Source organism: Zeus faber, assembly GCF_960531495.2.
Source record: "Zeus faber genome assembly, chromosome: 8".
Classification (NCBI taxonomy): Eukaryota; Metazoa; Chordata; class Actinopteri; order Zeiformes; family Zeidae; genus Zeus; species Zeus faber.
In genome coordinates, this window is record NC_137195.1 from 30,722,018 (window position 1) to 30,749,649 (window position 27,632).

Genomic DNA, 27,632 nt, shown 5'->3' on the forward strand with positions numbered 1-27,632 from the left:
GGGGACCTGGTAACAAGTGTCCATCGCTGGTCAGACGATGATGTGGGCATGTTTTTGGTGGGGGTCCTTACTGATGTTAGATGGAGGAAGCCCCATGTGAGCACGGGGAGAACATGCAAACTCCACACAGAAAGGCTCCTATTTGGGAGATAACCCGCCGGAGCACGGTGCCAACAGCGCCCCAGGCGGGAATTGAAGCCAGGACCTTTTTGCTGTGAGGCAGCAGTGCATTGCAATGTGCCACACAAAAAAAACGGCACTGCCACTCTTCAGCGACGCTTTCGCTTTAAATTACCTGGTTAGGTGGATAGAAATGGGAGGTTGGTGGATAGAAATGGGAGGTTTGTGGATGACCCCTGCCCTCTTGGCGCGGCTCCTATCTAACCAGCTTTAGTGTGACTCACTCCGGAAGACTTAAGCGTGAACGTTCCGGGGAGTGACGGCCAAGGGAGCGGTGGATAAATACCGAGCACTGAATACGAGAAGCTGCGTCTGCACTCTGTCCCGTTCCTTTGGGTTTCGCTGTGCGTGTCTTGGTTCAAGCTACAATGTACCGCAACGTTTTTTCTCGGAGCCTTCCGCGACTGTCAAGAGTTGTAATGCGGAACTACTCTTCCGCCGCCATCCCGATACCTTCCACCGAGCCCCAGGTTCACTTTAATAAGGTAGGCAACAAAAAAACATAGGAAGTCTCATATAGAGAGAGAGAGAGAGAAAACAGGAGCTGTTTTGAAATTGAAAGGCTCCGCAACATGTACTTTATGTCTTGGTACTATATAGACCTAGTTTGGGTGTCATAAGTCACACGAAAAGCGATTGAACTTTGAAATTGGGTCATGTTATTTTTAGACGGACCCTAATACGCCATTGAAAACCCGACCGACTCTCAGCGCTCCCTCTGTCCGTGAAGCTGCACGTTATTCGCTTACTTAAAAAGTGCAGGAGAAAGTCGCGTTTCCTTATCTTGACTGTTATTCCATATCAAACAGCATAATGCGTACATTACATTCTAACGCCAACATGTTTTGACTGCTTTTTTTGAAGATAGGTTCGTGTTGGCGTCAGGCAGAAGCTGTTTCCGCACGAAGCATGCTTTGGATCTTCTGACATTTTATTTTTTGCTAGGATTGTCCGAAAATGCAGTGTTTTCAAACTGATTCTGCCCATTATCACTTCATGTCCTTTTCAATTTCTATAATAACCACAGATTATTTACCAAGCGGTTTTATTATTCGTATTTTCTTCCTCTGTGGGTCACTTTGCAAACTATAGAAGTACTATTGTACAAGTGCTGTTGTGCAATCACTGCAGTCCACCAGGCCGGGCAGACATTGTGCATGCACTTTGGATTCTTCCGAGATAAGATGGAATCAATATGCAGCCTTGCTCTCTCGTTGTCTTTCTTTCTCCTTTCTGTTCCTTTTCACCCACCCACTTTTCACAAACACGTTGTTCTCACGGGAAAGTGAGAGCAGTGCCGCCTAGTTGTCATCTCTCTCGTAACTCCTTGTTTTCACCCTTATTCTACTTTCCATTGACCTTGTGTGGCGAAATAAATACTCCCCCGTTTACACTGACTCCCAACATGCAGATAATTTAAAGCACCGTGACACCAAATTACTTAAAATATCGCCATGAGGCACTTCTGCCACTGATTTGACATAGAGATAGAAACTGTATAAAAAAAATATACATGGGCACAGTATGTACTTGTAAAATACAAATTTACACTATCTGCTTATTATCGCTACTATTATTTCTACATACTGCTCTAGCGTAGCCACCTGCCCATGTTGGGCTCTCTAGCTAACATAGTCAGCTGGACAAGCGCTACTCCCTCCCATCAACCAACTTTGTTGACAAATCTGTACATGCTATTTTTATTTTGTCTTAAAAAAAAACTTGCACTTCTTAACTTGCACTTCTTGACTTGCACTGTGTTCTGCCGTAACACTTGAATTTCCCCCAAAGGGAATAATAAATGGTTTGTATATTAATCTTTCTTAAGAAACGTGATCAAATCCGCATTACAGATACTAAGCGTGCAGGGAGGATGCTGATGTACATTATTTTTAGTGACACTACACTTCACAACACAGACAGGGAGGTCCAAACTTTTCCAAATCAAGCCAATCCTCCCCCACTTCTTGTCATTTTTCAAAATTGTGCTGTGGGTGGAGTAAGGCTCAAACCAGGGATTGAAATTTCTCTTTGCAGTCTAATTAGTGTCTACGCAGGTCTTTAAATGTGGGTAAACCCGCTAAAAATAGGCGATTGACACCTTTCCCATTGCCAATTGACGAGTGTCCCTTTCTTTAGCCTTTCAGTAAAAGCAGCATGGAGTATCCATGCCCGTTCACGGCGCGCGCACATCAGACCTTTGGTGGCGGGGACCGGAATCGCTCCTCCGGCTTGAGGCGGTGCTAGAGTGGCTCATAGCCCAGCGAGGAGTGTGGGGGGGGTTCTCTGCTGCAGTCCCTATTGAGTGGTCCCCACACTCAAAACATTTTATGGTCCTGCATGTGGGGGGAAAAGTCAATAATTTCTGATTTTCTATTCTAAATCGAATATGAAATGATCGAATGATACACGGATATTACTGTCTATTTATGTGCCAATGTCCGGATAAGACGTGCACACGGCACTCCGGTTGAAAGCGCTCCAATGCAGGAAGTGATGCTGCGTTCACAGGAACACGGAAAACTGTGATTCGTGTCACTAATTGTGACATTCCTAATGACATTTTCTTAATCGAAAAAAAGGAAATAAAATGATCTTGATAATAAGTACTGCTTTAATCCTGATTTTTATTTTTACCCCCCCTCCCAGCTGTTCATAAACAACCAATGGCAGGATGCTGTAAGTGGGAAAACCTTTCCGACTATCAACCCAGCAACTGGTGAAGTGATCTGTCACATTGCTGAGGCCGACAAGGTATGCATACTTTGAATAATACAAACCATAGAGGTGCATATTGGAGGTGTAACGTTTCACAAAATTCCTTGTATAAAGTAATAAAGTAGAGCCATTTGACATAAAATAATAAAGTACATCGCAGGAATTTCGGGCTTTTGAATGCACATGTCCAACTGTTCAATGTTTCAGTACTTTTTGCACAACTTGCTGTTCTCTAACAAGGAGCTGAACGGCTAAATTCACAACAGGTGTTCGATCCATGAATCGACCAATACATTTCCTGGTTCAATTAGAATTGGTATTTAAACAGTCCTCTTCATCATGCTGTTCACATTTTGACATCATGAGACCAAGACAACACCTAACAATTGATCAACAGTACCTCGCCACTGCGAGGCTTCAAACAGGATGTTCTCAGAGGAAAGTGGCCACTGAGCTTAGAGTGTCACAGAGTGTCATCAGCAGGTTGCAACAGAGATACAGAGACTGGAAGAGTCACAGAAAGGCATAGAAGTGGACGTCCTTTGGCCACATCCCACACTGATGACCGCTTCATTGTGAACAGTGCCCTGCTGAACCGGATGATGAATGCCACTCAACTCCAGGCACATTTAAGGGAGGTGAGAGGCACCCAAGTGTCACGTCAGACCATTCGAAACCGTTGACATCAGCCTGGTCTGCGTGCTAGACGACCTGCAAGGGTACCTGACCACACCACCAGGCACAGGCATCATTGTCTTGCATGGGCCAGGGAGCATTTACGCTGGACGGGGGACCGGTGGGCCTCAGTGCTGTTCTCTGATTAAAGATGATTCACGTTGAGCAGAAATGATGGCCGCCACCGATGTTGGAGACGTCAAGGAGAGCGCTATGCATCAGCCACTGTCACCAGACGAGCCTTTGGTGGTGGTGGTGTACAGTGTGGGCAGGTGTGTCTAGTCAATACAGAACTGCCCTACACTTTGTGAATGGTACAGTGACAAGCCCATACTACCTGAATAACATCATTTATCCAGTCATTGTGACCCTGCATGAACAACACAGGCCTAATTTCATCTTCATGGACGACAATGCTCCAGCTCATCGAGGTGGCATCATTAGGGAACGGCTGCTGGAGACTGGGGTACCTCAAATGGAGTGGCCTGCACTTTCTCCAGACCTGAATCCCATAGAAAACCTATGGGATCAGCTGAGTCGCCGTGTAGAGGCTGGTAACTCTGTACCCCAGAACCTCAATGACCTGAGGGCCGCCCTTCAAGAAGAGTGGGGTGCCATGCCTCAGCAGACAATAAGTCGACTTGTGAACAGCATGAGACGTCGTTATCAAGCTGTAATTGATGCTCAAGGGCACATGACAAGTTATTGAGACCTTGACATTTTTGTTCTGTTGTTGGCTTTTGTTTCAATAAATTGTTTGAGATGAGGAAATCACCATTGCATGCTTCTACTTTCATAACATAATATCACTGTAGCGTTTTTAAAACTTTTTACATTTTCCATAAATGTCACCCGAAAGCCAAATATCCCTAACCTTTTGTGAATAGTGTATGTTAGCTTCAGGGCCCTAAACACACTTTGTTATGCATGCAGTGAAAATGTTATTTTTGCTACTTCTGCACACTGTGGTACCTAAACAGTCATGGTCAACAGCGTTGACCTTTTCAATGTGAATGTTTTTATTTTTTTAACTTGACCTTAATGTATAAAATTACCTATTGTGACATCAAGGATAATCACAGCCTCATGAAACGCCCAGAATCTAGACACCTACACTGTTCAAGGGTAGCAGTAGAGCTTACTCACAACTGCATGCTTTAACAGCAAACCAGGCTGTATCATTTCAACATGCATTTTTAACTACGCTTGCAGGTCTCACTAAAAACAAACAAATGGTAACATTACTAAACTGCAGCATCAAATAATATCAAACAAAGTAAAGACTTGGCTGCAGAGGATTTGTCTTATTCAGTGGCTTCTCTTCTTAAATGCAGTTTCTCTACGGTTATGCCTCGCTTAACCAAAAAAGTAAGTCAAACCCAAAATAATCAACTCCAATCTAAAATGTTGAAATTCACCTCACCGGGCGCTAGCTCGACAGCTACTCCTCGCGCTAAAGCTATGGAGACGGATCATGAGACGGACGAAATAGCTAGCATAGCACTTAATGAGGACGCAACAACACAAGACCAAACTGCAACGGATGAGTCGGGAGACAAAGCCGACACCATACTGGCAGCTATCGACAACATGAAAACAGAGTTTTCCACCAGATTCGATGGCTTATTCACAGCTATTGAACGTGAGGCAGGACGTCTCGGACTGTGCAGAGCGAGTGACGCAGGCAGAGGCGAGGATCTCCACCACCAAGGACAGCATAACAACGCTCCAAACTATAGTGCAATCTCTAGAAGGTAAAAATAAAGACTTGGAAGAGAAAATACTGGACCTGGAAGCAACATCTAGGCGCTCAAACTGAGGCTGGTGAATCTACCGGAGGGAGCAGAGGGCGAAGATGCGTGTACTTTCCTGGAGAGCTGGATCCCGGAGGCGCTGGAGCTACGTGCGAAACCCACAGTGGAGAGGGCACACAGGGTCGGTCGGAGAACAGACACCAACGCTCCACCCTGAACGCTTATAATGAAGATTTTGAACTATAAAGATAAAGAAGCGGTGGTAAGAGCAGCCAAGTCGAAAGGACACGTCCTGTACAAGAACCACCATGTGAAGCTCTACCAAGACGTGGCAGCAGGCGTGCACAAGAAGCAAAAAGAGTTCAACGAGGCGAGGCGGCAGCTCCGATCGTTAGGACTCTGGTATGGTATAATCCCACCTGCTCGACTGATTGTTACACATAAGGGACGATCTCACATCTTTAACAACCCAAGCGAAGCAGAAGGCTTTATCAGGAGGATCAAGTCAGAGGAGCATGGAAAGGACTAAACCCCTACATTGCAAACGCTGATGTCAACTTGAAGGTAACACTTATCGCGGTTTAGTAATGAGCGATTGCAGTTATCACTTATCGCTTGTGTAGAACTCGCTCAGTTTGGAACTTTTTTTGTTTAGAAGTGTTTACTGGGCTAAACTACCTTAGTTACTTTTACACTCTGTCTCGCCAGATATGACGGTCTGTATAGGAAAACGGGTAATACAGAGAAAACCTTTTGTTTACAAATGGACAAATATACTGTATGTATCTCTGCTCCTTTTTTTTTTTCTTATATTTTTTTCTATATACAGTAAGAGACAAGAGTGACAAAGTTATTGGACCAGTGGGCACTACAGTGAAAGGAGATAGTACTTCTCCCTTTTCTTTTTTTTATTTCTCCTTTTTCCCCACTTCTCTTATTCTAATGTGGTTTTAATTGCTGAGAAAGAGGCATGATCCATCCCTCTGCTATGTTATAGTGTTCAAGTGAAAAGAGTTTTATTTCCAAATGGTAGCACAAGAGTTAAGGTTCGAGGTAAAGGTTGATAGCACAGCTACGCTGTTCTTCACTTTAGGGTAGAACAGTAAGTAGCTTTCTGGAAGTCGTACGATTTAAGGGGGAGGGTATTCAGGTCAGGTAACCTGAAGGGGCTAAGGGGTACAGTATGTTTACACAATGTTCATTGGTTGTTCCAGCCAAGTTTGTATTTGTCATGTTTTTGTTTTTCCTTTATGGTAGTTACTTCAAACGTCGGGGAGAATCAGAATTTCATTCATTAAATGTCTAGTGAGCTAAAAATTAAAATTACTTCATGGAATTGCAGAGGGCTACAAAAACTCAAGAAAGTTAAACAGGTGATGAATAGAATCAAACTGATACAGTCTAATATAGTGTTCCTTCAAGAAACACATCTGATGCAAAATGATGAGTTAAAGATTAGGAGAAGGTGGAGAGGCAGTGTATATTCAGCCCACTTTACTTCCCAAGCAAGAGGAGTTATTATCTTGGTGCACCAGTCTATTCCTTTACAGGTAAATAAGATTATTAAAGACAAGGGGGGTCGGTATCTTATCATTCAGGGTAATATTCTTAAGGAAAAAAATATTTTGGCAAATATTTATGCCCCAAATATTGATGACCTAAAAATTTTTCAGAACTTGTTTCTCTCCTTGTCCGATCTTTCTGGCAATTATATCTTAGCAGGAGATTTTAACTGTACCCTGGATCCAGTCAGGGATAGAAGCTCAGGAAGTGACCAATCTCATCTTCGAAGTAGGGGGGTAATATACCATTTCATGAAGGATATGAATTTGATAGACATCTGGAGGGAGACAAATCCTAGCGACTTTAAATTTTCATGTTACTCCAGCACACAAAAATCTTATTCCCGTATTGATTTTTTTCTGATATCAGCCAGCTTAAAATATAAAATTCTACTCTCGGACCACGCTCCAACTTCCACAGTTTATCAAGAGTTCCAATTAGTGAAGGATCCCCCTAGATGGCGTTTCAAGCAGAAATGGCTGACTGACGCTGCTTCTTCTTATTATTATTATATTTGGCAGACGCTTTTATCCAAAGCGACTTACAATTATTCAAACACCGACGGACGCAGCCATCAGGAGCAATTAGGGGTTAAGTGTCTTGCTCAAGGACACTCCAGCATGCTAGCAGGAGGAGCCTGGGATCAAACCAGCAACCTTTAGATTACTAGACCACCAGCTCTACCTCCTGAGCTACCGTCCCCGCCCCTGCATCTCAGATGAACAGAAACTTCAGCCAGTATTAGGTGGGAGGCCTTTAAGGCCGTCATCAGGGACCAAATAATCTAAATCACTAGTCCTAAAGCTAGGAAGACATATCAGGAGACAAAGACGCTGGAAACCGAAATTAAAGTTCTGGAGAATGAATATTACCATTCAGGCTCTGCTGAAACTCATCAAAAACTACTCCTGCTCAGAACAAAATATAATGAGATTTCTGCATCAAGAGCAATATCCAGTCTGCTTCGCCTAAAACAAACATTCTATGATCAGGTTTGAAAAATCCGGCAAGGTGCTTGCTTGGCGTATCAAACAGTTACAGAGCGAACGACTAATTTCTATACTTCAAAATGACCAGGGACATGACATTGTAGAACCAACTGAAATAAACAAATCCTTCAGGAAATATTATGAGAAGCTTTATAGTTCTGAGGTAATCCATGACAAAATTAAATTGGACAATTTTTTTAGATGGAATTCATATACCCAGGGCATCAGAAGTAAACAGGATTGAATTAGTGCAAGACATAACTTTAGAGGAAATGTCCATAGCAATTGATAGTATTAAAGTAGGTAAATCACCAAGGCCAGACGGTCTACCTATTGAAATTCATAAAAAATTCAGAAATAGGTTGCAAGCACCACTATTGGCAATGTTTAAAGAATCGTTTTCAAATGGAATCCTGCCATTCTCGTTAAGAGGAGCCATGATTACTGCCGAAAGCTGGTAAACCAAATAATAAATGTGAGAATAGAGGCCAATCAGCCTTCTAAATGCCGATTTGAAAGTGCTGTGTAAAATTTTAGCTAGACGGGTTGAAGAAATAATACCTACGATAATTAGGAAAGACCAGTGTGGTTTTATTCGTGGCAGACAAGGCTTCCATAATGTCAGAAGGGTTTTGAATATTCTCCACAGCCAAAAGGGGGCGCAAGATACTGCTGAGAAAACGTTTGACAGAGTCCAGTGGCTTTACCTTTTTGAAATTCTGGATCGCTTTGGCCTGGGAGGGAATTTTGGGAAATAGATAAAGTTGCTCTATACCGATCCATACACAGAAGTATTGACTAACAGTAATATCTCAAAACCTTTTAAAGTACAACGAGAATGCAGACAAGGGGACCCTCTTTCCCCATTATTATTTATTATAGCAATCGAACAATTGGCTATTGCAGTAAGAACTCATAAACGTTTCTCTGAAATTAAGATAGGGGAACAGGAGCATCGTCTTGCATTATATGCAGATGATATTATTGTCTTCCTAAAAAATATGGGAAAATCTATTCCGGTTCTGTTAGACTTGATCAAGACATTTGGAAACATATCAGGCTATAAGATAAACAAATCTAAAACTTCAATTATGCCGTTAAACCATTTAGAAAGGAAATCCCCACCTCAGGAAGCTGCTCAATTTAAAGTTGTTGATTGTTTTACATACCTGGGCATTCAAATTGTACCCATCTTGAGAATATTGTAGAAGTTAATTACAGTCCTTTAATGCACAAAGTCCAAAAGTCGATGGATAGATGGTCATTTATACCAATGTCGTTAATAGGGAAAATAAACGTCCTTAAAATGAATGTAATGCCAAAATTGCCGTATTTGTTTCAAAATGTACCACCGCCGCCACCGAGTAATCTATTCTCTCACCTAAAGAAACTTTTCATTCGATTTATATGGAACAATAGACGCTCCAGGTTGTGACTGTCACTGCTGTTCTTGCCATATGATAGAGGGGGGCTTAAGTGCCCCAATCCGCTCTGGTACTATTGGGCGGCTCAGTTAAGAACGGTGATGGTTTACTTTTCAGAAGAGGAAGCCCCTCTTTGGAGGGAGATGGAGAGCCAACAGCTGAGCCTCCCTCTTCCCCTTTTCCTGTACTCGGATAATGTTAAAAGGCTTAGAAAAAATCATAAAGAACCCCATTGTTAAAAATATGATTACTGTGTTTCAAGTTAACAAACATCTTGGGGATCATGTCTCTCGTTCACTCTTTAGTCCAATCTGGGGAAACAATTTTTTCCCTCCAGGTAAATCCGATGCAGGATTCAAACTCTGGGCTGACAATGGAATACAAAAAATTGCTGTGCTGTGTAAAATCTGAGCTTGACGGGTTGAAGAAATATAGGGAAAAAATTGTTTCCCCAGATTGGACTAAAGAGTGAGAGAGATATGTGCAAAATTGTTAACATCTAATAAATACAATGTTGGGGGGGAAAAAATGGACTGTTAGCCAAGGAAGGTACATTCCCACCCGGTGGCTGGCACAGGAACTGCAGTCTATGATGGCTGCCAACCTAAAGACTACACTTCCCTCACTCCAGGAGGAGAGACCCCAGCTGAGGGGAATATAAACTGATTACTGGAGGAGACTTGAGAGCTTGGAGGGCCAAAGAAGCAAGGAGTGGTGTGTTTGTCAGAAACAGTTTGGATACAAGAATGCATTAATTTTGTAACTCCTGGTTTTTTGTTTTGTTTTGTGAATGCCAAGTCTGGAAGAACCTACGTTTGTTTTGTGGATTTCAATAAAATCTTTTTGAGTTGGAACCCAAGTTTGCAACCTTTTTTTCTTGATGTTCACCCACCCTGCCAGTTTAAGGCCAAGTCTCAAGGGTAGTTCATCCCATTTGCAACTCTTCTCATCCCTTTCGCCCCAATGGTGGAACGAACTCCTCCCAGTTTTCAAACAGCTGAATTTCTCCCCATCTTAAGTCGCAGACTGAACACCCATCTCCGTACCCCATGAGGTTCTCTTCCATTTTCTCTTAACATATTTTTGTATAACCCCGTGAAACATGTACTTTTGTATGTCGCTTTGGACAAAAGAGTCCGCTAAATGATTCTGGTGTGGACATGGTGTGGTTTGATCAGCCACATCTGTCCTGGGTCTAGGTGATTGGGCCCAGGATCCGTGTGGCTGAATACCTAACGGTCTAACAGGCAATAGGTTAAAAAAAACAAAAACATCCCCACAACAGCTTCATCATATGTTGCAGTGAATAACTTTAGCTTTAGCAGCAAGCTAAAGACAGAAGCTGTAGATGATGGTTTGTGTATAAAACCATGCTGTGCTCCTATGCTTTCAGTTGGATGTGGACAAGGCAGTTAAAGCAGCACGGGATGCCTTCAGGTTAGGGTCACCATGGCGACGGATGGATGCCTCCCATCGTGGCTTGCTGCTCCATCGATTGGCTGACGCTATTGAGAGAGATTCTGCGTATCTTGCTGTAAGACAGTGATGCTTATTATTCATGTCTCAAATTTCCTTTCAAGCGACCTTTTTAATCTGGCAATTTTTCCTGCTTGATGATTTTTCCTTTTTGAGTAATAGGGTCAAGTTGTTATGCAGTGAATCTCCTCTCACTGACAGCTGTCACATTTTTGTTTGAAAAGAACTTTGAACTTGTGTGGTATTTTAATATTGTTTCCATAGGAACTGGAGACCCTTGACAATGGGAAGCCATACGCTGTTTCTTACACTGTGGATCTCCCAACTGTGGTTAAATGTCTCAGGTGAGATAAGTAATCACTCAGCTATCAATGTTTGAATAGAATGTTCACTGTGTCCATAATGTTATGCAAAATTGAATGTAATTTTTTGTAGCTAAATAATTGTATTTTCCATTTAAGAATACTAGACAACAGAATTAGTTTTTTAGACCATTGCTTCACTCTCCATCTCCCCGCACTGCGTAGGGACAGAGACCCTGTCCATGGACACTAGAAGAAGAACAATCTTTATTTGTCACACAGCACAGCACACCACACTACAACACATGCACACATGCTTTTGGATGGTGGCCGGTGAAATGAGGCCTCTGCGTTTAACCCATCCTGTCTTGTCCTTCCTCCGGGGGCACAGCCAGGAGCATACGTGGACGTGCCCGGGGACCGGGTGATGAGTGTCCATCGCTGGTCAGACGATGATGTGTGCATGTTTTTGGTCCTTACTGACGTTAGGTGGAGGAAACCCCATGTGAGCACGGGGAGAACATGCAAACTCCACACAGAAAGGCTCCTATTAGGGAGATAACCCGCCCGGAGTGGTGCCAACAGCGCCCCGGCGGGAATCGAACCCAGGACCTTCTTGCTGTGAGGCAGCAATGCAATGCACTGCGCCACCATGGCACCATAACCCTAAGCCAAAATTCACAGATGCTCCAACAGTTTGCCGGAAATTATACTAGTTCAAGAGAAATTTACAGAGCGATTTTTTTTTCTTTTTTTTTGGAACATTGACCTGCCAACCTGCACGCATTTTGTGTACCAACCACACAATTCTGGATCAAAATACGCAGGTATGAGATGCCAGCTGAAACTACGCCAAAAAATAAAAAATGATATGAGATGCATCGGCCGATTTTCAGCCTAATCGGCTATGACTGGTGATCGGACGATCAGTGTCTATATTTTCAGATTCTGTGCCGGTCAAATTTACACGCCTGATACTGTGCTCAGGTACTCTCCTGGTAAAAAAGTTTTAGTAGTCAAACCCGATACCAACATAATGTTCTGTAGTTGACGCTGAAAACAGAGCAAAAGAAAAAAGGTTGTTTCTAGGGTACTTCAAGGTAAACAAAGAAGATTAGATGAATAATTTATCTATTGTATGACAATATTCCCGAATTGTGCAGAATACGTTTCTACCGCTGTCCGCTGTCATTACAGCGGAGCTCTGTTGGTGATGAAGAGTTTGACTCTGTTTTTGTTTTGTTTTTTTGAGACTCTGTTCTTGTCGAGTTACTCAGTAAAATGAATCGTTCGATTTGATTCAGTTGGTTTAATGCACTGTGAGCAAAGGAGGATTTCCAGTGAACGAGAGTGAGAAAAGTCGGCCGAAATTGACTTTTTTTTTTTAAGTTTGACTGGACATTTCCATGGTAGTTATATGTTGTGCTTACTAAAACTCAGTGAGTTATAGGTTGCATTATATTGAAAGTTGGTACAGTCCCATATTCTATTTAATTGGAACTCAGGGACCGTTCATTGTTCTGTTTTATTTTATTGGAACTCAGGGGCAGTTTCCTGTTCTATTATTGTTCCATAGTGAATAATGAACAATAATAAACACAAATCAGCAATCTCACTATTGTGGTAACTGAAAATTGCAGTGTAGTCCGTATGTGTGGCTGTCCTATCACATGATAATTTGTCATCAACTTACAGCAGATCAGAAATCGGAATCGGCAGGTCAAAAATCAGGAATCTGAATCAGCCAAGAAAATTGCAATCGGTGCATCTCTAGTTGGTAAACATGTTTGGTAACTTTACGAGACGATGCATTTCAAGGGGTATATCTTAATCAGATAAATTTGTGTGTGTATATATAGTTAGTTGTAGTAGCTTGCATACAATGCTATTTGCCTCGTTACAAGATGGCTACGGTGTGAATAGCTAATGAAGTCATTTAGCTGCAGTAACTCAAACACAACGGAAACTCCCTGTTACACTATTGTGGTGCTCAATTTTCCCAAGGTTGGCAAGTCTGCATTGAGACGGGCTCCTGTTCCCACATGATGCCAATCTGGAACATTGCCAGTAGATATACGGCTTTCAGTGCAAGTGGGAAAGGGGCTTATCTGTTGCCAAAAGCAATGTGAAATACTCCTGGAAAAAAAATGAGTGAGGGGAGAGTGGGCAGTGTACCGTGTAATTCTGTGTCCGATCATTTGAAAATGTGTATGTTCTTTCTTTGGCCTGTACCAGGCTGTGCATTAAACTCAAGGCTGATGCTATAAAAAGTTAAAACTGTGACTTATCTGCTTACATTTTGTCGTCAGAAATGTAAGTACTGGAGTACCTTGAAAATAGGCCCTTTTGTGCTGAAGTCCTTGAAAAGAACATAATCATTGAAAACATCATAGCGATATTCCCCCTTGTTTTATTACGTCACTATTTGAATCACAAAACATTTCTAGAATTACTTTTACGACATACTGTATTATTACGGGGTAAATGCTTATTTAATCCAGCATGGTTGTAAAAAAGCAAATATTACTATTATAATATACATACGGTATATAAATAATAGACAATGAGACTAGGATTGTTTTTTCAATTAATGAAGAGCACATTGAAAATGTATATTTCTTTTGCGTGAACTTGGAAAAAGAAATGCTTTAAAGTCCTTGAATTTTGTTTTGTAATGCCAAAGTGAACCCTTAAAATATATTTCAGATCATTAGTTGCAAAAATCAGGCTTTTTATTTTTGTTTATTAATTATTTTACATATTTATTTATCAAAGACAGTGAGCACACACGGAGACCTCATTCACGAACAGTTTGCAGCACAGATGTGTGCTTAAATCGTTAGTATGCAAAAGCATTTCAGGATCCAACAATATGTTCTTACTTGAATTTCTTATTTCTTAAGAAGAAAATTTGAAAATGTTCATTCTTTTAGAATGAAGACTAATGTTTTTATTATATAGACTGTAAACTAATGTAATTTAACTTAGTGGTTGTTGCCCATAATTTCTTCTGATTTCGATGTAGCAATGCACTATTTTTGATTGCCTATATTATTAGGATGAGTTGTATGATACAATTAAGGATTTGATACTAATATAGAGGCTTAGCCCACTTCAAGCTGTCAAAAACTCAAATAGGGCTGTACTTAATCAGCAGCAATGGGGAAATTCTATAGTGTAGATGCTTATAATCAGTTTTTGCGGTAAAAGCAGTAACCACCTCTATGCTGCTAGGCATACTACACCCCTATCTCAAAATGGCCATTTAACAAAGACATGCATAATCTCTGCTTTTCTTATTTTATTTTTTGGACTGAAATAACTGTTTCGTGTTTGTGTACAGGTACTACGCTGGCTGGGCCGACAAATGGGAGGGGAAAACCATTCCTATTGATGGAGATTACTTCTGTTATACCAGACATGAGCCCATTGGTGTCTGTGGACAAATCATTCCAGTAAGAGAAGGAGGGAGTAGAATCTATGAATCTCTAAATATGAATCATTTTTTACTGGCTCAGGAGGGCCTATTTGGCAGTCAGGAAATTGTTCATACAGTTGTGGGCTATTATATGAGTTTATTGGTCCCATGTTGCAGCAGTCATTGAATTTGCCTTTCTTTTGCATTTAATATAATTGTATTTTATTCATTAAATAGTCCATGGTAATATATATATATATATATATATATATATATATATATATATATATATATATATATATATATATATATATATATATAGATAGATAGATAGATAGATAGATAGATATGTGTATATATGTTTGTGTGTGTATATATATATATATATATATATATATATATGTGTGTGTGTGTGTATGTGTATATATATGTGTGTGTGTGTATGTATGTTGCAACCATACAAATGTATAGTGACACATCATTTGTATAATGGAGATCCCATCCAATAAGTTTTGCACGGGTAAGGTACATAAAAGTCGTTTTTCTGATTCCATGTATCTAAATCGATTCAGATTCTATATTGAAGCCACAAAAAGTTTAGTTGTACAGCAAACGCTAAATAAGGCTTTAATAAAAACAAATGACTCACTAAATGAATGATTCACTGAATGAAATGGTTTGTTTCGTTACCACAGTTTGGAGTCGAGACTGTCCCCGGAGTCCACACAAATTCCCTTTATCTTTAGAATAGATTCTCAGAATTCACATGAGAGAATACTCTTTTGGAGAAGACTCCCTCCGTACCTACACATAGGAGTTGCTTTTATATCTAAAGTTAATCTGGATATACTGGTAGGAGCTGTTCCTAAACCGAAACTGAGTAGAAAGAATAGTAATGGAAGAATGAACCATCTATATAAAATATATTTTGCTGTAAGTTCATGAAGAAAGTTGAACAGAAGCAGTCATCGCTATGATCTCATTTTTTTCTCTTTTTGTTGTAGTGGAATTTCCCCCTTCTGATGCAGGCCTGGAAACTTGGGCCTGCCCTTGCAACCGGCAATACTGTGGTGATGAAGGTTGCAGAGCAAACCCCACTCACAGCCCTCTATGTAGCCAACCTTATTAAAGAGGTATTTGCCAGGATTTTTGATCTATTTTGTATGGCAATAGCTGAACTGGAGGACCTGTAAGAGAAGGAAAAACAATTGCAGTATATGTTGCGTGTGTGCATGCGTACGTGCGCGCGCGCTGGGAGTATTTTAATTATAAACAGTATTTTGATAGCCGTAATTAACTGGTTATTACATGCCTGTTTTTTTTACTTTAAGTTATGCATCTTTGTTAGGTTGGTTTTCCAGAAGGTGTTGTGAATATTTTGCCTGGCATGGGACCTTCAGCTGGTGCTGCCATTGCTCAACACATGGATGTTGACAAGTTGGCGTTCACTGGCTCTACAGAGGTAGGACAATTCAATTTCTTTAAGCCCAAGAAGTTGAAAATCGGTCAATTTGTCCTTATTAAATGCACCTTGTTATCTCTCAATAATCCTACTCGTTGCTATCTGTCAGGTCGGCCAGCTCATTCAACAGGCTTCAGGAACCAGTAACTTGAAGAAAGTCACTCTAGAACTGGGAGGAAAGAGTCCAAATATTGTCATGTCTGACGCTAACAGTAAGTATGTTGTGTGTGCTCAACTGGGAATGGGTATCGTTCTCAATCAATATTTTATGTGTGATTGTAAGTCCTTTACAACCCTGGGCAATATTCTTTGTATTCATGTAATCACTACTTAAAAGGTCTAAAGACAGATTAAACTACTGGTAGGTGAGAAAACCCCTGAAGTACGATAGATGACAATATACTATATGTCCAATATAATCCAAGTATGGGTCCCAAACTTTATAGAAGGCATCCACAGACAGGGCTTGCCTGGAGCAAGTTAACTCTGTGTTGGAGAAATAGACTGCGTACTATGTCGCAGAAGCGGAGCTTTTCCATTTGAGCTGCGAGTGGTGTGTGTGGGGGGGGGGGAGCCTTTTGTGTTCTAATAATTAAAAGAAAGTGTCCTCCAAATAACCAATCAAATTATGTATTTTACAATATGTCAGAACAGGGCAGAACAGCGTACCGGCAGCTGGTGAGAAGTGCCAGTAGGCACCTGTAGGTGCTCCATAAGAGTAGTTTACGTTATGGATATGATTTGGATTGTGATATCAAAGATAAGATCATAATGTTAAATGGAACATGATGCTGTGATATGATGAGTACATGACACGGAGCATTTTGAAACTGCTTAACAGAATTAATTATTTAATAAAAACAAATATTTTTTTCCATGCTGGTATTTCACTGGTGTGCTGTGACGTAACTTCTCCTCATGGCAATTGGATCGCATAATGTGACCGATCAGGAAGTAGGAGGCACATAGTGTGTAAAGCCTGCTTTATACTTACCGCAGCCATAGTGTCATTAAGTGTGCACGCCTTTAAATGATGTCATTACAGCGCTTGTGACCGCACCGCATGGCAATTTGGCGTGAGGGTGGGGATAGTTGGATAGTTGGCAAGGTGCTCTTCCAAACACAACTTATTTTTGTTGTGGCCAAAAAGTTCCTTTTTGGACAGTCCAGTAACGTGTTGTGAGTCCTCAGTCTGTCTTAGCAGTGGCAAATCAGAGAGCAGTAACGCGGCATATTCAACATAGATTCAGATTCAATGCTTCACCAAGAAACGTTTTATTTATTTGAGTAGGTGGGGGGCCTATTTACCACATGCAGTGCAGTACTTCATTGACATTTAGTGTATGGAATTAGAAAAATTAAAATCATAATGCGATATTCAGTTTTAGAATTGTGGGCTGTGAGTCAGAAAAGTTGGGAACCACTGCTATAGAGGTTGATTTCTATCAACACTAGGAAAATTCATGAATGTGAAAACAGTCAGTCACCCGCATAATAAATTCTTATGTAATAGTGCATCTTAATTTTGTATGTTGTCTCATAAAATTCGCAAACAATGTTTTTATAAGAGAAATTAGTAAGTTAAATAATTTGAAATTATTAGCAAATAATTGTTTTCATATATTGTGATAATTTATTTTGATGTTTTATCGCCCACTCCCACCCCCACCCTACCCATAGTGGAGGATGCAGTAGAGCAGTCTCACTTTGCCTTGTTCTTCAACCAAGGCCAGTGCTGTTGTGCTGGCTCTCGGACCTACGTCCAGGCGAACATCTACGATGAGTTTATGGAGCGCAGTGTGGAGCGAGCTAAAAGACGTGTAGTCGGTGACCCCTTTGATCTAAAGACTGAACAGGGGCCTCAGGTAATGCAAATTTATGTGGTTACTTTTGTCCAAATGAAGAAACTAACAAATAATAATCATGATAAAAATAAATTGATACATGTGTTTATGAAAGCATGACAATTGATATAACATTTCTACTAAAGTTCCAATGCGCAATTTAAATAAACCGGTAGAAAAGGTTTGCAATACTATACAAAAAAACAATAGATACATTTAATTGAACATGAATTGAAGTGTAGGTGTACCATGAAAATTTGTCTAATTACACCAAACAAGTAATAATGGAAATTAGCTCTCATGTCGCAAGATCAAAATTGCAAGGCTGTACTAATTTATCAATCCCAACCAAGATACCAGCTCTAAGTTCATCAAAACAAGTTTCACACCAAAAGCGAGTACTAATAGGAGGGAATAATAACTATGCATGCTTTTTTAGGGATAGTGGTGTGGCATGAGATTTTTTCATTGTTATAAAAATAAGGTTGGGACACACCAAAAGATAAAGCAATGAAAGCCCTGTACTGTATATAAAGAAAGCATATTACTTATTAGTGTCATTCTTTGGCCTTCATAATTAACTATTTAAAATACGCATTCTCAAAGAGCATGTACACTAGGGTCCAACACTCTAAGTAAATATTAAATTTTTTAACTAATCAAAACAATGAAAGGCAGGCTAGATTATTTGAATCGGCGCCGAAAGAGGACGACCCGTATTGCGAGAGACAAAGATGTTTCAGGACAAAGTGGCAGATAAATGTCTTTAAGGTGGAGACCTAAGGAGCAACTGCCATGCAATCATTCACACTTATTGAGCACTTTAACGACGTAGGGGAAATACGTTACAAATTAAAATGGTAGGATCGCATGTATTTAAATCTAACATCGATCGGTATTGGTAGTTCCCAATGCGAAATCTTGATGCTGTTGCATGTTTTGCATACAGCAACATTTTTCTTGAGTCTTTTTTTCTCTGGCCAGAGAGGGGTGGGGCCACAGACGATTGACTAATGACTGGATTTATTTGACTCAGCTCTCCCGTTTTTAATCAATGTAGCCGTATCTGACTCTTGTACAGATTTGCCAATACATGTCCGTTAGTCTTTACACTCATTATAAACATTAAACCAAAGTATGGAAGTTGGAACATTTATGTAAGGATAAACTTTTTCCCTATTAAGGATAAGAAACAGAGTCAAATTCCTACAGATAGAATAGTCAAATTCCTAAGATAGAAGCTTAGACATATCAACACATTTTGACGACTATACTAAATAAATAAATAAACACAAAACCATAATTACCTTTGGTCTGTTTGAGCCTTTGCTATCCTAGCCCTTCAGAATGAACAACACACTTTTCATTGAATTTCAGATAATTAACATCAGACTACTTCGATCAAATCATACCCTTGTACCCAACACGCTGTCATCATGTCTGCCACCATTTCTAGGTAGATGAAGAGCAGTTTAAGAAGATTCTAGGCTATATTAGCCATGGTAAAAAAGAAGGCGCCAAGCTGATGTGCGGAGGAGAAGCTGCTGCTGACAAAGGCTACTTTATTCAACCGACCATCTTTGGAGATGTTCAGGATGAAATGATCATCGCTAGGGAAGAGGTACTGCTGGCTATTATGCATAATGCTTCAACCTCATCAAGATTCCCTTGGCAACAGTTTGGAGGTAGTTTACGGAGTAATTAGTTGGATTTGTTTAGTTTTTTTCTTTAGAAATTATTGATTTAAAAAAACAAAAACATTTTTCAGTCATCCCATTAATGTAGTTCACTCACAGCCGTACCTGTAAGCTTTCCAAAGCAACTTCTCCCTCAACAATTTAGCAGTTATTTCCCCAAAACGTTAAGATCTAAGAGGTTTATTCGTTGATAAGTCATTCTGTATGGCCATATCAGCATTACCGATTTGCAGAGCACTTTAGTTTAGTAAAGTTACTTACTCAGTGCCATGACTTATTAGTTATTAGTGCCATTACTTATTAGTAATGCCACTGAAAAATGTTTTAGCGTTAATTTCTTGGAACGTGTGCAACTAATGATAAAAAAAAAAAAAAATCAATAACTCCAGCTGCCGCCTGAAATTATCAGTCAGTAACTTGTCAGTCGACTGAGATTCTTCAAGTCGAGCAGCGATTTTATTTATTTATTTAAAAAAATTTGGGGTCAGTTAATGGCATTACAATAACAGGTACAGAGCAGATAGAGGCTTACACAATGCACAGGGATAATGTCAATGAGGAAATATAAGTAAGGGGAATCATAAATATATTTTTATATGTATGAATCATCTGGACATGACGCAACTCGTTAAGATAATCTTCTGAGCATAACGCATGGAGAGGGATTGCTCGGGGAGAGTGTGACGGGTGTGTGTGAATGGGTCCATGCCGTTCGATATGCGCTTGTTTAATTCCATAAGTATATGTAAATTCAAATGAATTCCATCGATGATAAAAACACACTGTTTTGCCACGCCGATCACGGCACCCACACATCGTCAGTACCATTTGATAGGTGCACAAATTGCACCCCGATCGCTCCCACTCCATGACCCCACCCCCTCAGGATGGCGCGCTAGGTGGTCGCCTATCTTGCCTATAGGAAGAGCATCATTGTACCATCATTTTGATGGTACACTGACTTGTAATATGGAGAATGGCACCCACCTCGAACGCCTGTTCTTGCACTATGTAACTTCTGTGTAATTCGGGTACAAATCTGAGGGAAGAGTGCGTTACCCTTTACGGCACTACGTCCCAGCCTTGATGTTTGGCTCTGGTATTTACCTTTTTTTTTTTTTTTTTTTTTTTTTTTTTTTTATTTATTTTTTTGCCTGGTAAATTTTACAAAAGAAACCCCAAAACTAAATTATAAAGGGCCACTTTCATTGTGCCACAGGGTTTGTTTCACCCTCTGACTTGTGCGTACAAACCGATCTGCCAGGCTAAGCACATCTGCTTATTATATACACATTATATTTATTATATTATATACACATTATATTTGCGTTTGTAACAGACTTTTATTGAAATGTGACCGATAAGGTTCAAATTTTCCTAGTAAAATAAATTATTTTCGGACACCGGACAGAGTCTTACAACAGTGGTGTACAGGTACAATTACACTCAAACTGTAGGGGTGCCAAATCCCAATTGCCAAAAGTTACATAGTGCTGCTTTAAGAGATGTATTTATTGCCAATGTATTTAGACCATTTTTGCCAATGTGGAAGTGAAACATCGGGTGAAATCTATGACCAAGGTACAGTAGGTGTCTGCTGCATTGGAATGTTTTTCTAGAACTAAATTTGCTCCATAATTTGTCATAATTTCCCTGAAAACTAGCAGCAAGGCATTTTGTGATGCCATTTATAGCATATACAGTACATTATATGCATTATTCAATAGCATTATAGAAGTGATAGAAGTGATAAATATAATACAGGTACTCCTCACTTAATGACCTACCTGTTTAACGACTGTTCCGACTAGCCTTCTGACCAGTCTGTATTGTGCGCTGCGTACAGCATCCGCAGATTTTCAGCATCAAGCATCTCCGTTCTCAGTTTCGTTACAGCAGTCTGTCAGTATTCACTACACTAGCATTCACGATCGCCACACCCCCTTACCGTGAAATAACACGGGTCCTCGATTATCGACCTATTCACTTGACGACCTGGTTGGAGAAACGGAACTCGTTGTTAAGTGAGGAGTACCTGTACGGTCCAATTAGTCTGTCTTTCTATCCAAATTTCCGAGGAGAAATTCAAGTAGCAGCTCCTTATAGATCTACTGTATATAGCACTGTGTTGTGGCAGTATTGAATGTGGATGTGCGTTTTGACTAATTTCACAACATTTAAATCTTTTCCTCCATTAGATTTTTGGACCAGTGATGCAGATCCTGAAATTCAATACCCTGGAGGAGGTTCTAGAGAGAGCAAACAATTCTAAATATGGCCTGGCAGCAGCTGTCTTTACAAAGGACATTGACAAGGCACATTACATCTCCAATGGACTCCGTGCTGGCACTGTCTGGTAGGATTTATATTTGCATTATTGAGGGTACAGTTAAAATCGTAATGTATGACCTTTTTAAGAAGCTCCAATTGGATTTCAGAATCTAATAATGGTGTCTGGTCTATTGCCCTGAATGTTTCCTAGTCATTGCTGAGCTGCAGCTTGGATTTTGGGTCCTGGACCTAAACACAACTCTATTAGTTGAACAAGGACGGATCTCCAGCAAATCCACTCAAACACAGCACACAATGACCAGCAATCATCTACTTTGAGGAGTACATTCTACAGGGCTCTTGAGTCTTAGGCCTTTTACATACTATGGGAGTCCCTGCCCACAAGCAAGGGTTTAGGGAGGGAGACGGAGTCTTTCTGGCTGTGGTACACCAACATGGCCTTGAACTTGTCGGATTTGAACAGATTTTCAACAAAAACCGGCAATTACCAGATAACGGAAATGTTGGCTATGTCCTACTAAAACTCAGTGAGACAGGTTACAGGTTGCATTATCCTAAAACTTGGTGACAGACCCATATTCAATTTTATTGTGACCGTTCCATGTTCTATTATTATTCCATGATGAATAATGAACAATAATAAACAGTGTCAAAATCAGCCATCGCACTATTATGGTAACTGAATATTGCAGCGGTAGTCCGTTTGTGCAGCTGTCCTATCATGTGAGCATGATCAGTTTACGCAATGAATTTGTCAATGACGTGCAGCAGATATACCCAATGAGACCAAATGATAAGGAAATGTAATTCCTCTGATCATGGATATAAACTCAAAATGATGACGGTGTACAATATAATTAATAGGCAATGTTGAAAATCTGAAAATCTGAATTGGCCAGAATCGGCAAGGTCAGACTTTTAAAATATTTGGAATCAGCCAAGAAAATTGCAATTGGTGCATCCTTAGTTGGTAAACGTTCGGTAACTTTACGAGCATTTCAAGGGGTAAATCTAATGAGATACTGTGGTGTGGTGAGCAGCCACACCTGGCCTGGATCTAGGTAAGGTGGATGGGATGGCATGAGCAGCCACACCTGGCCTGGATCTAGGTAAGGTGGATGGGATGGCTTGAGCAGCCACACCTGATGCTCGTTGGTTTGGGCTGACGAGCATTAGGTTCAAAAACCCCGTCCACACACTCAGTCAAGAGAGGAGCCCTGTGTCATGACAGGCTTCATCTGCTCCTGGCCACAGCCTCATCTTCATGGACGACAATGAAGAAGAAACAGTCTTTATTTGTCACGCAACACACCACACTACAACACTTGCTTACACACACACACACACGCACGCACATGCTTTGATGGCGGCCGGTGAAATGGTTCCTCTGCATTTGACCCATCCTGGCTTGTCCTTCCTCTGGGGGCACAGCCAGGAGCAGTGGCTCCTATTTGGGAGATAACCCGCCGGAGCACGGTGCCAACAGCGCCCCAGGCAGGAATCGAACCCAGGACCTTCTTGCTGTGAGGCAGCAGTGCAATGCACTGCGCAACCGTGCCACTAGTCTGCATTTTCTCCAGACCTGAATCCCATAGAAATCCTATGGGATCAGCTGAGTCGCCATGTAGAGGCTCGTAACTCTGTACCCCAGAACCTCAATGACCTGAGGGCTGCCCTTCAAGAAGAGTGGGGTGGGCAGTCTACATAGTCTCTCTGGGGGGAAGGAAGTGGTCGACCGTGGTGTTGCAGGGGACCAGTTACTTTTTTTTTTTTTTTTTTTTTTTGTTTCAGTTATGGAAACCCTGTTTCCAGGCTCTGACATAGGATTACTATACCTTATATTATAAGGTATAGAACCCTATGTCAGTCTATAACCCTATGTCAGTCTGACGTATGTCAGTCTGACGATGAGGTGACGGACTCCGAGGACGAGTGGGACTTGTTTCACGAGGAGCTGGATATATATCTACGAGATATACCTATAGCGTCCCCCCCCCGCCCCCCCCCCCAAAAAAAATCCCCCCCCATATCACCCCACCCCCTCTATACTCGACACTAGAATGGACTGTCTTATGAGAGTGATGGACAGTAGTTTCTCCCCCTCTCCTCCCGCCCCTGTGTTGTGGAAGTGCCTTTAAGCGGGCCGTTAATAAATGAATAAATGAATAAAATAAATGAAATCAATAAGGGAAAAAAAAATATATATATATATATATATATATATATATATATATATATATATATATATATATATATATATATATATACACTTAAAAAAAAATAAGAAAATACAAAAAGATAAAAAATCCACGGCAGTCTGCACTCGTGCTAAACATTTTCTAGAAACCTGTCCTTGTGAATATCTTCGTGCGGTTCATGTAAAAGAAACAAAAATGAAATGGAAAAATTGATGTAACAACGATGAGAAACAAGCAAGTTGACAAGGGAAAAAAAATAAAAAAGAACAGTTCTGAATATCTTTTTAATGTTCTTGTGTTTGACATACATGGGCCGGACGGGGCCGGGCGGGTCTGGCACAGTGTAGTTCCTTGAGCACCTCCTCTTTTTGCATTCTTCATATGGGATGGAAATAAAATAGCGTTGGTTCAGTACGTCGATCAAAGGTCCGTATGTGTAAAGCAGAAAGGTATAGGAACCCTATGTCAGGGTCTATATTGTAGGTAAAGGAACGCTATGTCAGTATGTATTGGGTTTTTTTCTGTTCTCTGCTTGGTGGGGGGGTGGGCTTCGGTCAGGTAGTCTCCCTGGCCTCAGTTTGGTGTCAGGGGTGTGTGGGGATGATGTGGTGAGCAGCCACACCTGACCTGGATCTAGGGAATTGGGATCAGTGTGGCTGCATACATGTTGTTCATTGGTTGGTCTAACGAGCAACAAGTTAAAGTCCCCCATTCCCACACACACTGATAGGAGCCTTGACATGTTTAATCTGCTCCTGGGCTAATTTCAGCCAGCCCACTCTACAATGTCTCTCTGTGCCGGAGGGCCCTGAAAACGCCACTTGGATGGCGTGTGTTGGCGAAACTGCCACAGATACATTTCTGTGTGTATGTGTGTGTATGTATGTATATATATATATATATATATATATATATATATATATTTAGTGGTGGTAGCTCACATATGATGTGATCAGCCTCGTTACGAGATGGCTACAGTGTAAATAGCTGGAGTCATTTCGCTCCAGTAACTCAAACGCCAGGGAGACTCCCTGTTACACTATTGTGGTATTCTAAATATTTGCCTAAGGTTGGCAGGTCAGGATATGAGTTTGACTGGGTATAGCGTAGACAATTTATGTATCGAGTCAATTAAAATGCAGCAAATGTACCCTACAGAGTATAAACAACCTTTTTTTTACAACTACTGTACTTTTGAAACGGAAGAATGGTGCAACTTGTTAATTAAGCAAATTTATTGTTGGGTTAAGTGACTGGTCTTGTGAATTACAATTAAAGTGTTTTAATTCTGATATTACACCATTTTTAAAATGTGACTTTTGAGAGATACAGTGACAATATTCTACTGTAAGTGTGTGTCTGTCTCTATGCAGGATTAACTGCTATGATGTGTTTGGTGCCCAAGCGCCATTTGGAGGATACAAGGCTTCGGGAAATGGCAGAGAGCTGGGCGAGTATGGGTTGGATAATTACACAGAAGTCAAAACGGTAAATAGATATTCACTTTTAATATTCTAAACTATGTTTGAAGGAAGCAGTTTACAAGCAAGTATAGCCTTCCCACAGACACAATCAACAAGCCATCTCACATGAATGCAGAGACAACAAAAATAATCAGACTTGTGGACAATTACCATCCCCACTGCAACATCTCATGAGAGTGCAGCAGTGCAAATGGAAATCAGTTTGTTGGATCACTGTTTTATGTATAACTTTTTAATGTATAATTCATGCGATATCTCAATGAAATAAGCTGAAATCGTAATTTTGTGACAACTCATGGTGAAACAGATGGCTAACTACATCAAATAAATCAGAACAAACACCTGCATGTGGTTGTACTTTAGTTTACAAGAAAGGGATATCTGTACATTGACAACCCTGCACCTAATAATCTGATTGCATCCTTTCGCCCCATTGACCAATCACTATTAAATCGATATAAGCAAAAGGGCAGGTCAGCACTGTAGTAATTTAGACATTACTGTATGTTGATGCTTTTCATACAGGGTGCTGATTACTAATGATGTAATAGATGCATATATTTCATGTATACAGTACTAAATATGTCAAGTTTCCTCAAATCCTAACCATCCCAACAATCTTTGACCATTTCCTCTTCCCCATCAGGTGACCATCAAGGTGCCTCAAAAGAACTCCTAAAAGACAGAGCAGCACTGGCAATGACCTCCGCGGCTGACAATACAATGGAGTTCAGCTCCTGCGACGTTTTGTACATTGCAAATATGCAGTGTGATTGCTTTCTTTTTGTAAATTGAGTTTTGCTTGATAAAGATGCAATATGTTTTTGTCTCAGTGCAGAGCTTTATCTTTACTTGGGGGCAGTCATGATGAGCGATCAAATCAAATGTGCATCCTACTGGGATAAAAAAAAATGTTTTGCTGTGGAGCTCCTGAAAGCCAATGTTGACTTTACTGTTCACAATTTGGACATTTAACATGCTCAAATATTCACTCGTATGTAAATCAAAGAAATTTCCTGAGCTTACCAAGCTACAATGTACAAATAACAGCAGCAACATTTCGCTCACAAATGGAAAAATGCTTTCCACAAATGCTTTCCAGAACTTTTATTGTATATGTAATCTAAGATTGGGATGATTTCAACCTTTAAACAGCTGCAGCCCAAGCACAATCTAAATTACAGTATGTAGTTCAAAATGCTATGATGAAATGAACACCATTTTGAAATATAACATGCTTTTTTCGAACATATAAATTGACTCAAGTTGTGGTGAAAATGCATAAAAATACTTTGTAATGATTTGAGTGGTTGTTTATTTCTGCATTTATGGTCATGTGTCCATTACCTGTGGAGAAAATCGCGAATCTACTGACGACTCAACAATGAGCTACACGGTCAAGTTTGTCTGATCACCAGTATTTTGTTTAATGAGGCCTATAGATTGATTTAGACTTCAATGAATGAACTTTGAATGCTTACATTCAAATAATAGGGTGTGTGTGTGTACTGAAGCAATTTAGAGAAGCAGTTTGTCAAAGAATATGAAGTTTATAGATTCAGATTCATTTATTGTCCTCCAGAGGAAATTTATTTCCACAGCCACTCTATATGCAATCACATAACACGAAGGGGCATACAACTACCAATCGTACAAACAAGTCCAGAGATGTATCAAAGTTTAAGGGTAGGGATGGCTGAGGGCACAAAGTTCTTTCCAAAATGTGCCTTATGGGAGGAGGGGAAAAGATTGCCATAATTTAAATGTAAGCAGTAGATTATTGAGTTGCTAAATGTGTGCCACCCAACCACTTTCTCAGACCCCACAAAAGAGTCATTGCTACTGGTGATCTATGTTGTCCAAGAAATCTGATTACCACTACAGCACAATTTAAATTGACAGAAAAATCTGCGTTCTCCTGCTTAAAGAGCCTGTCCCACAGAAGTAATGTTCCCAAGGACTTTTATTGGATGCCTTCTCTCTTGCGGTGGAAAAATGGTATTAACTAGGATTTGTGCTGTTCTTTGCATGCAAATCCTCGGAAGTGATTTCTGGAAAGACCCTTGTGGTGGAAATTCTAGCCACACAGTTGCGTAGGGTGAGAAACTTCAGGTTAAACAGAGAATACAACAACTGTCCCTAGTGTAAATTTATTA

General features: G+C 40.5%; 1 protein-coding gene across 1 annotated transcript; it reads left to right on the plus strand.

Moving 5' to 3' along the window:
* The first annotated feature begins 326 nt into the window (after window positions 1-326).
* Window positions 327-26,777, plus strand: LOC307234112 (aldehyde dehydrogenase, mitochondrial-like). The gene is made up of 13 exons (XM_080005709.1): window positions 327-665; window positions 2,830-2,934; window positions 10,697-10,837; window positions 11,044-11,123; window positions 14,425-14,536; window positions 15,504-15,632; window positions 15,848-15,961; window positions 16,071-16,173; window positions 17,642-17,826; window positions 19,262-19,426; window positions 21,701-21,858; window positions 25,366-25,480; window positions 26,123-26,777. Exons 1-13 carry the CDS (start codon window positions 549-551, stop codon window positions 26,153-26,155), a joined length of 1,557 nt encoding a protein of 518 aa, XP_079861835.1. The 5' UTR covers window positions 327-548; the 3' UTR covers window positions 26,156-26,777.
* Window positions 26,778-27,632: the final 855 nt, after the last annotated feature.

Bases quoted from the DNA above. Each gene is read 5' to 3' on its own strand.
- LOC307234112 (XM_080005709.1), top strand. From the start codon at position 549: ATGTACCGCAACGTTTTTTCTCGGAGCCTTCCGCGACTGTCAAGAGTT. The intron at 19,427-21,700 runs GTACTGCTGGCT...TTCCTCCATTAG, and splicing joins TGATCATCGCTAGGGAAGAG to ATTTTTGGACCAGTGATGCA. The intron at 21,859-25,365 runs GTAGGATTTATA...GTCTCTATGCAG, and splicing joins CTCCGTGCTGGCACTGTCTG to GATTAACTGCTATGATGTGT.